The sequence below is a fragment of the Oncorhynchus keta genome, chromosome 9 (assembly GCF_023373465.1).
Source record: "Oncorhynchus keta strain PuntledgeMale-10-30-2019 chromosome 9, Oket_V2, whole genome shotgun sequence".
In the NCBI taxonomy this organism is placed as follows: Eukaryota; Metazoa; Chordata; class Actinopteri; order Salmoniformes; family Salmonidae; genus Oncorhynchus; species Oncorhynchus keta.
In genome coordinates, this window is record NC_068429.1 from 38,325,650 (window position 1) to 38,339,891 (window position 14,242).

At 44.2% G+C, this 14,242-nt stretch overlaps 1 protein-coding gene, 1 long non-coding RNA gene and 1 pseudogene across 3 annotated transcripts in view; 1 reads left to right on the forward strand and 2 right to left on the reverse strand.

Annotated features, from left to right (window-relative positions):
• LOC127931848 (uncharacterized) overlaps window positions 1-14,242 on the forward strand; it is a 47,709-nt gene that overhangs the window by 25,200 nt on the left and 8,267 nt on the right. For both annotated transcript variants that reach the window (XR_008143262.1, XR_008143263.1), the window contains exon 3: window positions 10,593-10,681. This is a non-coding gene — a long non-coding RNA (uncharacterized LOC127931848). The remainder of the gene's footprint in view (window positions 1-10,592; window positions 10,682-14,242) is intronic.
• Window positions 608-5,856, reverse strand: LOC118387718 (neuropeptide FF receptor 1-like; annotated as a pseudogene).
• Window positions 9,859-11,974, reverse strand: LOC127931847 (uncharacterized). The gene is made up of 4 exons (XM_052525811.1): window positions 11,493-11,974; window positions 10,765-11,315; window positions 10,573-10,628; window positions 9,859-10,377 (listed from the first exon to the last, which is right to left on the reverse strand). Exons 2-4 carry the CDS (start codon window positions 11,161-11,163, stop codon window positions 10,374-10,376), a joined length of 459 nt encoding a protein of 152 aa, XP_052381771.1. The 5' UTR covers window positions 11,164-11,315; window positions 11,493-11,974; the 3' UTR covers window positions 9,859-10,373.

Below are 14,242 nucleotides of genomic sequence, written 5' to 3' on the forward strand. Positions count from 1 at the left end.
GTGAGATTTTGAGTGAAAATCTCCTTCCATCAGCAAGGGCATTGAAGATGAAACGTGGCTGGGTCTTTCAGCATGACAATGATCCCAAACACACCGCCCGGGCAACGAAGGAGTGGCTTCGTAAGAAGCATTTCAATGACCTGGAGTGGCCTAGCCAGTCTCCAGATCTGAACCCCATAGAAAATCTTTGAAGGGAGTTGAAAGTCTGTGTTGCCCAGCATCAGCCCCAAAACATCACTGCTCTAGAGGAGATCTGCATGGAGGAATGGGCCAAATACCAGCAACGGTGTGTGAAAACCTTGTGAAGACTTACAGAAAACGTTTGACCTCTGTCATTGCCAACAAAGGGTATATAACAAAGTATTGAGATAAACTTTTGCTATTGACAAAATACTTATTTTCCACCATAGTTTGCAAATAAATTAATTTTTAAAATTCTGGATTTTTTTTTCTCATTTTGTCTGTCATAGTTGAAGTGTACCTATGATGAAAATGACAGGCCTCTCATCTTTTTAAGTGGGAGAACTTGCACAATTGGTGGCTGACTAAATACTTTTTTGGCCCACTGTATTGTCATTTTGAAACAGGAAAGGGCCTTCCCCAAACTGTTGCCACAAAGCTGGAAGCACAGAATCGTCTAGAATGTCATTGTATGTTGTAGCATTAAGATTTCCCTTCAGTGGAATTAAGGGGCCTAGCACCAACCATGAAAAATAGCCCCAGACCATTATTCCTCCTCCACCAAACTTTACAGTTGGCACTATGCATTCGGGGAGTTAGTGTTCTCTTAGCATCCGCCAAACCCAGATTCGTCTGCCAGACTGCCAGATGGTGAAGCATCACTCCAGAGAACGTGTTTCCACTGCTCCAGAGTCCAATGGCAGCGAGCTTTACACCACACCAGCTGACGTTTTGCATAGCACATGGTGATCTTAGGCTTGTGTGCGGCTGCTCGGCCATGGAAACACATTTCATGAAGCTCCCGACGAACAGTTCTTGAGCTAACGCTGTTTCCAGAGGCATTTTTTCTCCCCAATTTCAATCTTGTCTCATCGTTGCAACTTCCCAATGGGCTCAGGAGAGGCAAAGGTATAGTAATGCGTCCTCTGAAACATGACCCGCCAAACCACACTTCTTAACACCCGCCCACTTAACCAGCTGCACCAATGTGTCAGATGAAACACGGTTCAACTGATGACGAAGCTCCCGACCTGCCACAAGGTATCGCTCAAGCGTGATGAGCCAAGTAAAGCCCCCCCCCCAGCCAAACCCTCCCCTGGGCCAATTGTGCACCGCCCTATCAGTTGTGACACGGCCGGTTGTGACATAGCCTGGGATCAAACCCAGGTCTGTAAAGACACCTCAAGCACTGCGATGCAGTGAGCTTGTGTGGCCTACCACTTCGTGGCTGAGCCATTGTTGCTCCTAGACGTTTCCACTTCACTATAACTCATTTGAAGGGTGTCCATATATTTTTGTATATATAGTGTATGTAGACACTGCTTTGGTGCTGAAGATGATGAATATGAGATTGAAAAGGGGCATGATTGCCCTTTAAAATTGCAACCATTTCTCTCCATCCCATGACAAGATTGGTAGAATTGCAAGCTCTGTCATGCTCTTTCAAGTAAATTATCTTTAAAACGGCAAAATTTCTCTCCGCCAACTTGCAAAATTAGTAGAATTGCATGAAATGTGTAAGAAAAGTGCACATTTTCTCTCCATTGCATGGCAAAATGTTTAGAACTGCAAAAGTTTATCCCTGCCCCATGGCAAAACTTGTAGAATTGTCACGCCTTGGTCTTAGTATTTTGTGTTTTCTTTATTTATTTGGTCAGGCCAGGGTGTGACATGGGTTATTGTGGTGTGTTTTTTGTCTTGGGGTTTTGTGGGGTGTCTAATTAGCTATGGCTGCCTGAGACGGTTCTCAATCAGAGTCAGGTGATTATCGTTGTCTCTGATTGGGAGCCATATTTAGGCAGCCATATTCTGTGAGTGTTTTCGTGGGTGATTGTTCCTGTCTTTGTGTTTGCACCAGATAGGGCTGTTTCGGTTTTCATTATTTCATTTAGTTATTTTTGTAGTTTCTGTATGTATAGGTTTTTCTTCATTAAAATATATCATGAATCATCATCACGCTGCATTTTGGTCCGATCCTTGTTCTAATAATAATAATAATAATAATATATGCCATTTAGCAGACGCTTTTATCCAAAGCGACTTACAGAGGAGGAGATAGAGGAGAGCCGTTACAAGAATTGCATGAAATGTGTTATAAAATGTTAGTTTTTTCTCTGCCCCATGGTACAATTAGTAGAATTGCATAACATTTGTTGTAAAATTGCCACATTTCCTCTCTACCACATGGCAAAATGTGTAAAATTGGAAATCTACGATGTCTAGAGGACCACAACAACAACAAAAATCCCGCTTGGTGGCCGCTTGTTGGGGGGCGGGGGGGCGACAAGCGACAAGCGACAACCAAATCTAATTTAGGGCCCCCAAAAGGCTACAGCCAGCCCTGCAGTTCTGGCTTGGTCTGAGTTATCTCCAGAGAAACTGCAGATCGGGCTCACAGAAAGAAAACTAAAAATAACTTACATTTGGGTTAATCGCTCAGCACTATTGCGCTCTTATCTCCAACCTGTCCATTTTCCAACCTCACCATGCATACACACCCCACTGTTGTTGTCCACCCAAATGCCTTTCAAAGATTCCACACCTGACACATAGCGACCCCCATTGGAAAGAGTCTATCCACATCCTCTGCATGAACACCCCTTTTTATTGACACTCTACCGTTACTGTTACATCCCTCTGCCCAGGAGCCTCTGCAGAGCCTTCCTCCTTCCTCTGCTCCATCTCCAGACACACGCAGCCCATCAGGTCGCTGTCGGTGTAGATGCGGTTCCTCACCCCCAGGGTGGTGAGAAAGTTGGCACTGAGGGCTGTGTTCCGGGGGGCTCTGGCATTGTGCCTCCTCTGAGCCTTGCTCACCACCTGCTCCTGAGGGACCACGCTGCAACATGATCTAGGGTGACAGGCAGCCTGGAAGCCCTTCTTGAAGTTCTCATTGAAGTAGCCATAGATGATGGGGTTGATGCTGGAGTTGGAGAAGGCCAGCCAGTGGGAGAAAGGGAAGATGTAGCCTGTCAGAAGGTCCAGCTGGTCCCCTTCAGGTCTGGCGTAGTCTGTGAGGAGCATCAGGGTCCAGAGTGGCAGCCAGGACAGCATGAAGAGGAGGGCCACCACAATTAGCATCTTAACCACCTTGACTTTCCTCTGGGAGATGGGGGACTTGACGTCCGGGTGCCCCCTACTGGACAGAACAGCTGTAGAGTAGAGCTTGGCTCCAATGCAGCCATACATTATCATGATGAGAGCCAGGGGCATCAGATAGATGTGTGTGAACAGGACCATGGTGTAAACCTTCCTCATCTCCGGGTCAGGCCAGGTCTCATAGCAGTAGTAGAGAGGGAAGGTCTGGTTGTCACTGGATACCATGTAGTGACCCTCCTCTTGCTCCACCATCAGCATCACAGCCGACGGAAGCATGATAACCAACGCAAGAGCCCATACCAGCCCTATAGTTGCCTTAGCAACAAGAAGGGTTAGCTTGGGCTTAAAGGGGTAAACAATACAGCGGAATCTAACAGGAGAAAGGAGAGATAGATGAGAAGTGATTAAATGATTCATTTGAGTGATTTATCTGCCACATAGATTCAACTGTTTATTGTACAACATTAAGTATTTAACATGCATAGATGAGAGCCTCCCTATCAACCTTCCAGTTCCCATGTGTAGATACTTTTTGAGGAGGGGACTTACCTGTCCACAGCGATGGCAACCAAGGTGAATACTGATGCACCCACTGATATCCCCTGTACCAGACCACTTAGCTTACACACTGCATTGCTAAAGGGCCAACCTGCAAAACATCAATAGCAACAAAAATTGTTTATTAGTGAGCTGCCAGACATATAAATAGCCACACTTTGAACAGGTGTTTTGACATGTTTGGTACATGTGAGTTTGGTATACGGGATTTGGTCAGAATAATGAAGGGTATAACATCTCCAGGAGCACTATATTCATGCTTTTGTACTTTTCAAACCTGTATGAAAGGTACAGAAATAAACTGTTAGACAAGTGGATAAAGTGGAGGAAATCTTTGTACCTGCCCAGCGAAATAATTTAGCCTTGAAAAGGTCATTATTTTAAGTTAAGGGATTTTGTGGCAATGCATGTTTCACACTTTTGTAAATGTGGGGTTTTCTAAAAGCCCTTTTCCTGCCAAGACTCAAGTAATGTCTGTATTGATGTTGTAAAACATGAAGAGATTGTGAAGAACTGTCTTGAAAATGTTAAGTAATTCATCAGGCTGTCAAATGAAAGACAGCTGTGATCATCATGTTCAGGCCCACTACTATTCTCTCAGTTCTGAGACTCCAGCAAATATCCAAACATTAATCAGCAATTTACGCAAGTCCATGTGTAAACAGATAGCTATAAATAATAGTTTGTGAGATGGTTTGTGAGATGTGTGAAGATTCAGTACTGTGGGAATGAACTGATCTTAACCATTGCAATGCTGGCCGGGCTGGTGTATGTGCAACCACATAGACATGTAGACCCGTGCTGAAACTGAATCATACATGACATGTGAATGAACACTAGTGATAGCTATAATTATGCTTCTTTCAAGGCACGAGTTGTTTTTCCTAATAATTGTCATTACCAATAGCAAAAGGCAACTGGCCAATCTGTTATAAACAATAACTGTCTCTCGCTAAAGGTTGCATCATTATTTTCATCAAGGCCAACCGTAATCAATTCAAAGCATCATGCATTTATTAATTTATGGAATCATTATAGCAGTAGGGTAAAACTAACTCAGTGGCCTTGTGGGGTTAGTGTCCCCGCTCTGAGATTTGAAGGTAGGGTGGTTCGAACCCAAGTTGAGTCATACCAAAGACTCAATGGGAGGATGGGAGGACCCAATGCCGCTCTGCTTTACACTCAGCATTAATGAGATGGATTACGGGTAAGGCCCCTGCGATAGACTAGCTTCCTGTCCAATGGGTGTATTTTTACATCAAGCTGCCTCATACTACAGAAACAGGAGATTGGCCATTCTTCTATAGCAGTAGGGTGTTACCTGTGATGAGGTTGTCCACCAGCGTGGTGGGGATGCAGAAGATGCCCACCAGCAGGTCACTGATAGCCAGATTGAAGATGAAGAGGTTGGTGACCGTCCGCATGTGACGGTTCCTCACAACAATGAGGCACACCAGGCCATTACCCACCATGCACAGCAGGAAGATGAACAGGTAGGCCAGGGTGTAGCTGGCTGCTATTGTCAGGGAGTGTTGGTAATAAGGCGAGAGCTTGACGCTAGAGACGGTGCAGCTGGAGTTGGTGTTGGTGCAGTTGGTGACGTTGGTGAGGTTTGTGGATAGTAAGAGGTCAGATGTCATGTAAAGAGTAGTGGTCAGTTGAAGTTCCCATGTGTCCTCCATCTTCTTAGACCAGGAGGAAAGTATCAGGCATAGGCTAAAAAAGAATATATATATATATATATACAGTATATATTTATCACATGGAAGTATTTGGTGTCGTTAAAAAAAAAGTGTAATCACATTATCAGTCTTTTGTCACTTTGGTAAATTCAATTAATTGAATGACTAGTAGATCGATATGGTTGTCCAGTTGATCCAGTCAGAATGCACTGCAGTGTATAGTTGTTTAGGACAATCCACTGTAGGACCTCAGGGTAATGTACAGTATACAGCAGCGGAGGCTGCCGAGGGGAGGACGGCTCATAATAATGGCTAGAACTGAGAGAATGGAATGGCATCAAACACATTGAAACCATGGAAACTATGTGTTTAATACCGTTCTACTGAATACTCTCCAGCCATTAACACACGCCTGTCCTCCCCAATTAAGGTGCCACCAACCTCCTGTGGTGTACAGTATTGTAGCAAATACAGGGGGTATCCCCGACCAGGACTCAAACCTCAGTTCAGTGACTGTCAAACCAACACCTTAACTGTTATGGCAGGAAGTCCAAACCTCTTTACGAGGTCACTAGATGTTGGGTTAATGTCGCTACATTACCTCCTTCCTTCAGGAGAGCGTGTCCCCACACTTTTCTATACCAAGTCTCTCACGTGTACACAGTTCTCCGATGGTCTCACAGTCTCTCACTTCTGACACCAGTGTAGCCCCGACCGGGACTCAAACCCAGGTTATGTGACTTTCAAGCCAACACTGTTATCCCAAGCGGGCCGGACCTCACGACGGTGTCACAAGGTGTTGGGTTAAGGTCGCTACAGTATTTTATAGTAATCGGCCACAAGTTGGTCTGTTTGTAAGCTGTCTCCATCAAGCGACAATGCTATGCATAACAAGCCTCAATGAATTATGCAATTAGGTGACGGCAATGTTGTTGTAATTATAGCGAGACGGTGAATGTCGATTAAGGAATATGAGAACTTCTCTATGACAACCATTCATCTTGGACGGCACATTCTACTTTACTGAATGCATTCTGTTTTTCAAAGGGGATGAGAGATGTGTTTGTGAAAGTCATTGGCCTTATGATATGTCAACAGGGATGTTTTACATAATAATTCAACAAGTCAAGTTAGCTCTGATGTCTCTGATTGCAATCGCATTCATTCATTACACTTTAACAATGATCTATTTAAATATAATATTATGCTTATGATATGCTTATCAAGTGAATAAAACTGTATAAACATACACAACCAATCATGAAATGTTTTTTAGATGTCAAAATTAAGCTTTCATTCAAAACCAAAAGCATTTCATTCAAACAATAAACAATGAAAGAACGTATAAACAATAAAATAATGTAACTATTTCTCACATTTCAATAAAACATTTAAAATAAATAAAGTGATACAATAGCCTATAAATATTTGGTGTTATTTCTCAACACATTAGTGAAGTGTTCGCGGAGATATGCTGACATAGGAGTGAATCTCATTTTCACAACAGGTACATTTCAATGGATCAGAATTTTCAAACGGAATGGGATTTTCTTTTCTTTACGATAATTTTACAGAGTTATCATACTTTTTACTATTTCATTCGCCTTACATTTTCCGAAATAAAGTGAAAGCGCCTACCTTATCAAGATAATTCCGTTGACAAAGAAAGCCCTATACTAGACTTAAAATAGTTTTTAAAAAAGCCGTTGATGATTTATAGAAGAAAGACCATTTCTTAAGTGCCTTTTCAAAGACCTCCACCCGTGCAGTAACAGAAGAAAAAATAACCAAATCGTAAATACTCTGCACACTAAATTAAGAAATAGATACAGAGAGAACGATTAAACTTTTCCTCACTAAAACACTTTCATATGCATATTAAGCTCTTTTGCTTGAGTGTCTCATCCTCACAACCGTCTATGCGTCGGGTGAACGAGGAGGCGTACACGGTGCACGTGAACGGCTTTTATAGCTACAGCGCAGTCGTGCGTGCGCCACAGTTGGAGATGTTCTAGACACCTCAAGGCTACTCATCACCAGTTTTCGCAGAAAAGCAATGATCTCGAGTATTCCTTTACTTGGCAATTCCAATAATGAAATCACCCTACCATGTCGGATTACGTATATATTTGTCTGAAGTCAGCGAAAGGAATTAATGGTGTTCGGCCTACGGGGTTACTCCCATTGTCAGCGTCAAGTGTTGTCACAAGTCAACACTGTTGTCACAAGTCAACACTGTTGTCACAAGTCAACACTGTTGTCACAAGTCAACACTGTTGTCACAAGTCAACACTGATACACTCATGTTTTAGCTTCACCATGACCCTAGCCATTACCCTGCTACTTGTGGTTGCACATGTCATATCAGCTCATATCATGAACTCACTGCCTATATCCATATATCGCGAACAAACATCTGCACTGTAGGCATCCTGCATAAAGGGACGACAGTACATCGTGTAAATGGTATAACTGCATGATGAAAGTTGTTCAAATACATATAGGCTTTACTTTCAAAACGAGAGAAAAAGTTGACGAGTTGTGGCATACCATAATTACCAATCCCATCAGAAGTCAGTGAATGAGACATAATTTAGCTTGGAAAACATGTTACCAAATGTCCCCAGGGTACAAGCAGAGAGAGCAACATCAATTCGGTATCAAACAATCTGTGTCTATATCCTTACAAACCAATTGTGTTGAGCCCCAGTACTATTCATATGCGAGCCAATCATTTACAGGACCTGGGGAAACCATACAAATACATCAACCGTGTGCTCTAGCAGGGGTGCAAAGTGCTGTAGCTCAAATACAACATAATTATGCAAATAAGCCATGTGAAAGTACAAGTGATACATTTCATGCTCCTAGGGGAGCATTTGATATTCCTCATTTATGGCCCAGTCTACTGTACATCTCAGCCATCCAGTTTCGGATTGTTGCAAGTTGTTGAAAATAGCTTTTTTTTCATGTCCAGGACCACAGTGGAGCAGGTCGCAGTATTTTGTAAGGGCAACCACAATGTCCTCACTCCCTATCACCATTGGAATGCTTTCACATTGATTTCACGATAGAATGAACTAATTCATTATTTCTCATTGGTATTGACACAGCAACAGTTGAAAGCAACTAATTCCTGTCTTGACATCTCTTTTCCAAATAAACCTATAATTCTAAGAACAGCTGAAAGTCAAGGTTCCCTGTCCACCGGGAGTTGCCTTGAAACCTCTTTTATCCAGCAAAACACTGACCAGACAATGAGTTGGGGTGGTTGGAATAATGTGAAAGCATTCCAATGGTGACAGGAAGTGAGGACATTGCAGTTGTCCTTGGTAGGAAGGACATCCACAATGTCCTCACTCCCCGTCACCATTAGGTCTGTGTCTTCTGGCATCCAGTACATTCCAGTAGTTTACTTACACAGTTTAAGAACTGCAGAACACTCTAAAATTCTATGTTCTTGCATCAACAATGTATCAATTCACATCAAGTTAGGTTGGAAGGTTAAAGCGAAAGAACATACCAGTATGGATGGGACTGTAAAAACAACATCATCATCCTCCATCAGCAAGCTTCAATACAATACATGCTACATAATATGTCTATAATATTCCACTTACATCTGAAAAATGTGACAAAGTGACTTGAAACAACCGTAACAGGCGAAGGGAGTGGTTTGGACAGTCAGTAATGACAAAGCAGAGTGTGTGTGTGTCATACATACAATCAGTGCAAATGGAGTCGTTGCACTATCTGACATGAGGAAATGTAGTCGGCTCATGACTGAATGGTTAATATCATGACTGGATGGTTAATATCATGACTGAATGGTTAATATCATGACTGGATGGTTAATATCATGACTGGATGGTTAATATCATGACTGGATGGTTAATATCATGACTGGATGGTTAATATCATGACTGAATGGTTAATATCATGACTGGATGGTTAATATCATGACTGGATGGTTAATATTGTGACTGGATGGTTAATATTGTGACTGGTTGGTTAATATTGTGACTGAATGGTTAATATTGTGACTGAATGGTTAATATTGTGACTGAATGGTTAATATTGTGACTGGTTGGTTAATATTGTGACTGAATGGTTAATATTGTGACTGGTTGGTTAATATTGTGACTGAATGGTTAATATTGCGACTGAATGGTTAATATTGTGACTGAATGGTTAATAAAGAAACCTCAGACAAGAGTTTGTCTGTGCTGTAGGGTAAGCATATCAGCTTGTCATGTTAACTTATCATCCAAACAAACCTAAACAAAATGTCTTAGATTTAGGCTCCTCCATAACTCAAAAGTTTTATTGATGTTCAATATCCACATAGAAATTATTCAAAAGCACAGTGCTCTGTACATTTGTTTTGACAATTTGTACATTAGATTTCATTTCTCCCTTCATTATGACTAGGATTTGCATTAGGTTGGCATGAGACTGCCCTCCTGTGGTCACATGTGCAACCTTCAGCATGCCCAGCTTCCTGTATTTTTCAGCTAACTGCTTGTCAAAATGAAAGCAAGATCAAATCCATCTAAAAATTAAACCAGTATCACAAGAATTGAAATCATCAATTCAAAGAGCTGATCTGCCAGTACTTACAGCAAATGAATATGTACATAAAGTATTTGACTCTGTATTTATTAGATCATTATATCCAGAGAAAGAGTTAGAAACACAACCCAGGTGTATGAGCAGATGTTCAGCCTGTTAACGTGAACATCTTCTGATTCCACCAGTCAGTCAGTCAAGTCCTGTCTGAACAGCTGCTCTCTGACTCCTTGCAGCTCTGCAGTGTAGCATGCTACAGTATCCTCATCTTCATCCTATCTCCTCTCACCTGGGAATTCACAAAGAAAACACTCACAAAATATGAAATAAAGCTGTGAAGAACACATAGGTGTATTGTCCATAAAGTGTGGTACTCTGAGTCTACAGCCTGCATGCATTACACCAGAGAGATATCTTACAGCCAGGGGGTGGTTTTGTGTGTGTAAACATGTATTGTGTGGCTATTATCCCATGTGTGACTCACATCTTTGTATTCTTTCTCAGTGATGGTGCCATTGATTGTGCAGGCCTCTCTTCCCTCTGTATAGAAGAGGATCGATGTGAAAGCACATTGTCAAAGGGTTAATTTCTAGGTAAGGACACTCTTAAAAGGGCTTAAAAACAAATCAACAGAGCCTCAAACAAACAGTGAGAGAAACTAATTGCCTTCTTTCACCTGTCCTGTGTGTGTGTGTCCTTTGGTCTGGAGGCTGGTTGGGTGTGGTCTGGAGGCTGGTTGGGTGTGGTCTGGAGGCTGGTTGGGTGTGGTCTGGAGGCTGGTTGGGTGTGGTTTGGAGGCTGGTTGGGTGTGGTCTGGAGGCTGGTTAGGTATGGTCTGGAGGCTGGTTGGGTGTGGTCTGGAGGCTGGTTGGGTGTGGTCTGGAGGCTGGGGGTTGAGCCCTAAGCCAGGCTCACTGAGTCTTTCCCGGATGAGTCGTAGTTCTTCAGTCCAGGGGGGCTGGATGGGGTCTGAGTTAAAAGCTGATGGGTCAGTGGTGGAGGATGTACCAGGGTCTTCAGGTGAAGGGCAGAGGCCAGGGATGGAGGTGGGTGGCACACCAAGCAGATAGCCCATGGCACTCACAATGGCATGGATGAGCTCCGGACTGCTGGGGCCGGGTCTGAAGTGGGGGGACAGGGGAGGGGACACTGACTCCTGAGGGACCTTCTGTGTTGTAGGGGGGGAGCTGATGTGCTGAGAGTCTGTCTTCTCCTCTGGTACTTTAGCTACAGTATGGAGAGAACAGAGAACAGAAAGATAGATAAGTAGCTATTCAAAATGAACACATACACATTCACTTCTACCCATGTCTCCACCCATCACACACCAGATTTTGTAGAATGACAACTATTACATAGCAACAAAAGTATACTCTTTCACGTACTGAATCCATATTAACTTACATTTAGTCTGAGCTGAGGGTGAGTGCGCGCCTTTGATATTTTTGGAGTATGACTGGGGGCCATTTCTCGCAGGTGGAGGATTCTGGCAGGGTGAGGGTACATTTGGCCAACTCTTGTGAGAGCTAGAGGGTTTTTGAGTTGGTGCCCATGGTATTTTAACTTTAGTTCTAAAGTCCTCCTGTCCTGTAGTAGTTTTGTCTTTCTTTCTAAAGCATTCTTTAGGATGATCCTCCCGGCTTGGCTGTGGAATTGGGCCCCGTGCAGGGTGAGGGTGTCTCGGTGAGGGTGGACACCTTTCCCTCTCCCATCTCTCCCTCTCTCTTTCCCATCTCTTCCTGTCCCTCTCTCTCTCCCTGTCCCTCTCTCTCTCTCTCTCCCTCTTTCCATCCCATGGTAATTTGGCAGAATATGAGGCTTTACTCAGAGAACTCCTGGTCTGAGATGGACAGTGATGGGTGATTGCCAGGCCCCTAGAAGTGGGGGTAGTTGTTAGATTCCCCTCACTTCCCCGGAAAGGAATACCAGTACCCCTATAGTTCAGTGAAATCCCTGTTGGTTTGCTCTTGGGGGAGTAGCTCTTTGGCCTGGGTGTGTCTGGTTTCTGGAAACCTTGACTAATTCTTAGCTCTAACCTCCTGCCCAGAATTGAGGTTGAGGCTGCAGGTCTCCCTTCTGGGTTGTTGCTGGAGGTGCTGGAGGTGGGCTCCATAGATGGGCTCTGATCCTGGATCGGATCTCGGATCCTCGGATCCTGGGTGAATCTGTGAAGAACTCTAGTCTGAGGCTTCTTGGGGGAGCGGGTCTTGGGAGAGGGGGTTTTGAGTGAGTACGTCTTGGGGGAGGTGGTCTTGGATGAGGGAGTCTTGGGGGAGGTGGTCTTGGATGAGGGAGTCTTGGGGGAGCTGGTCTTGGATGAGGGAGTCTTGGGGGAGCTGGTCTTGGATGAGGGAGTCTTGGGGAGCTGGTCTTGGATGAGGGAGTCTTGGGGGAGCTGGTCTTGGATGAGGGAGTCTTGGGGGAGCTGGTCTTGGATGAGGGAGTCTTGGGGGAGCGGGTCTTAGGGGAGGAGGTCTTGGATGAAGGGGTCTTAAACAGCCTATGTGTGTCAGTCGGCACCCCATTCAATTCGCTGGAGGGTTTAGCCACCACAGTCCTCTGCTGATAAAGGCCTGTAAATACCTGCTTCAATCTTCTAAAGCTAGGAAGGGGATGTCTCTCTCTCTCCTCATTTGGTTTTGGCACACAAGCATTGTTAGCAGAACCTTTAGTTTTAAGACTAGGGTCACAAGGAGAAGTCTTGATGGTTGGCCGGCTCCCTCCAGCACTTTCTTTTGTAGTTTTTGTGGATAGAACATGTTGTGACACTGCAGAGTCTGCCTTACTACTAACAACACTCTGAGGTTTTGATGGTTTCTTGAAATTACTCTCAGTTTTGTCTGTTTGCTTCTCTGACAAAGAAGGTGCAGGTGTTAATTTAGGTGAATCAGAGGTCTTGGTTTTAGGACTTTTCTTAGGACTTGTCTTATCTTGAGACTTGTGCTTCTGATGTGCTGTCGTTGATTGAGGAGATGACTTCTCAGGGATTTTAAGTGGACTGCTTTTGAGCTGTGGTACATCATAAGGGTAGGAAAAGATGGAGGTGAGTGTTAGCTTACTGCCTGGGATGGGCGTCACACGGTCGAGCTCAGTTGAAGAAACATCAGGTGAGGCTGATGATTTCATTGATTTTCGTAGTCGTGGGTCAGCTGGTGGAATCTTATATTCTTTCAGAGTGGGACTGGCATGTGATGATCTGGAAGTCTTAGCTCTGGCAGGAGAACATTTATCAGTCATTTCCTTTGGTGTTGAAGTCTTCTTCATTTCACTGCTCCTTCTCATCTCAGAATCATCTTTCTTCGCTGTATCTCCTTTAATATTGAACATGTCTGGGTATGGAGTGTTGTCCGCTTGGCATCTAGCTTTAGGGCTGGTTACTGAGTCTTCAGGGTTGGAACTGGTTACTGTCCCTTTAGCTAATGGTGGACAGCTCTCCAGCCCACAACATGTAGTCCTACTTCCTGAGATGTTACTCCTGGTGTGGAACGATGACTCCCTGTGAAAGGTACCATGTTGTGGGGTGCCAGGGGCACTGAAAGATGTCACCTGACTTCGTAATGGGGTGCCAGGGGCACTGGAAGATGTCACCTGACTTCGTAATGGGGTGCCAGGGGCACTGGAAGATGTCACCTGACTTCGTAATGGCGTGCCAGGGGCACTGGAGGTGAAAGAGTGGGGGTAAAGTGGTGTGCTAGGACAACTGGAAGGTGTACTGAGAGAGAAGGAAGTGGAAAATATTGGGATGTTTGGAGATGTGTTAGAAAGAGCAGCAGGGTGGGGAGGAGTGCTGGTAGCTGTGGGAGAGAGGAAGGGGGAGTGGGTATAGAGTGGGCTGAGCATGACACTGCCATCAGATGCTGGGGAGTCCGAGGCACTGCTGTCTAGCTGTCGGCGCCATGACCGGCGGTCCCATCTCCTCACCTGGCTGGGGGGTAAGCAACCTGACCAAAAGAAAACAATGCATCAAAATCAATGGCAAACTGTCAACATCCTCTGACTGCTCTATCGGGGCCCCTCATGGATACTTTTGGGGCCCACTTTTATCCAATTTAGAGCTACATAAATGACCTGCCCTCTGAATGTCCGGAGATCAAAATGCAGATGTATGCAGACCAGTGGTGCACGTGTGAGCTGTTTGTTCACCCACACCTGTC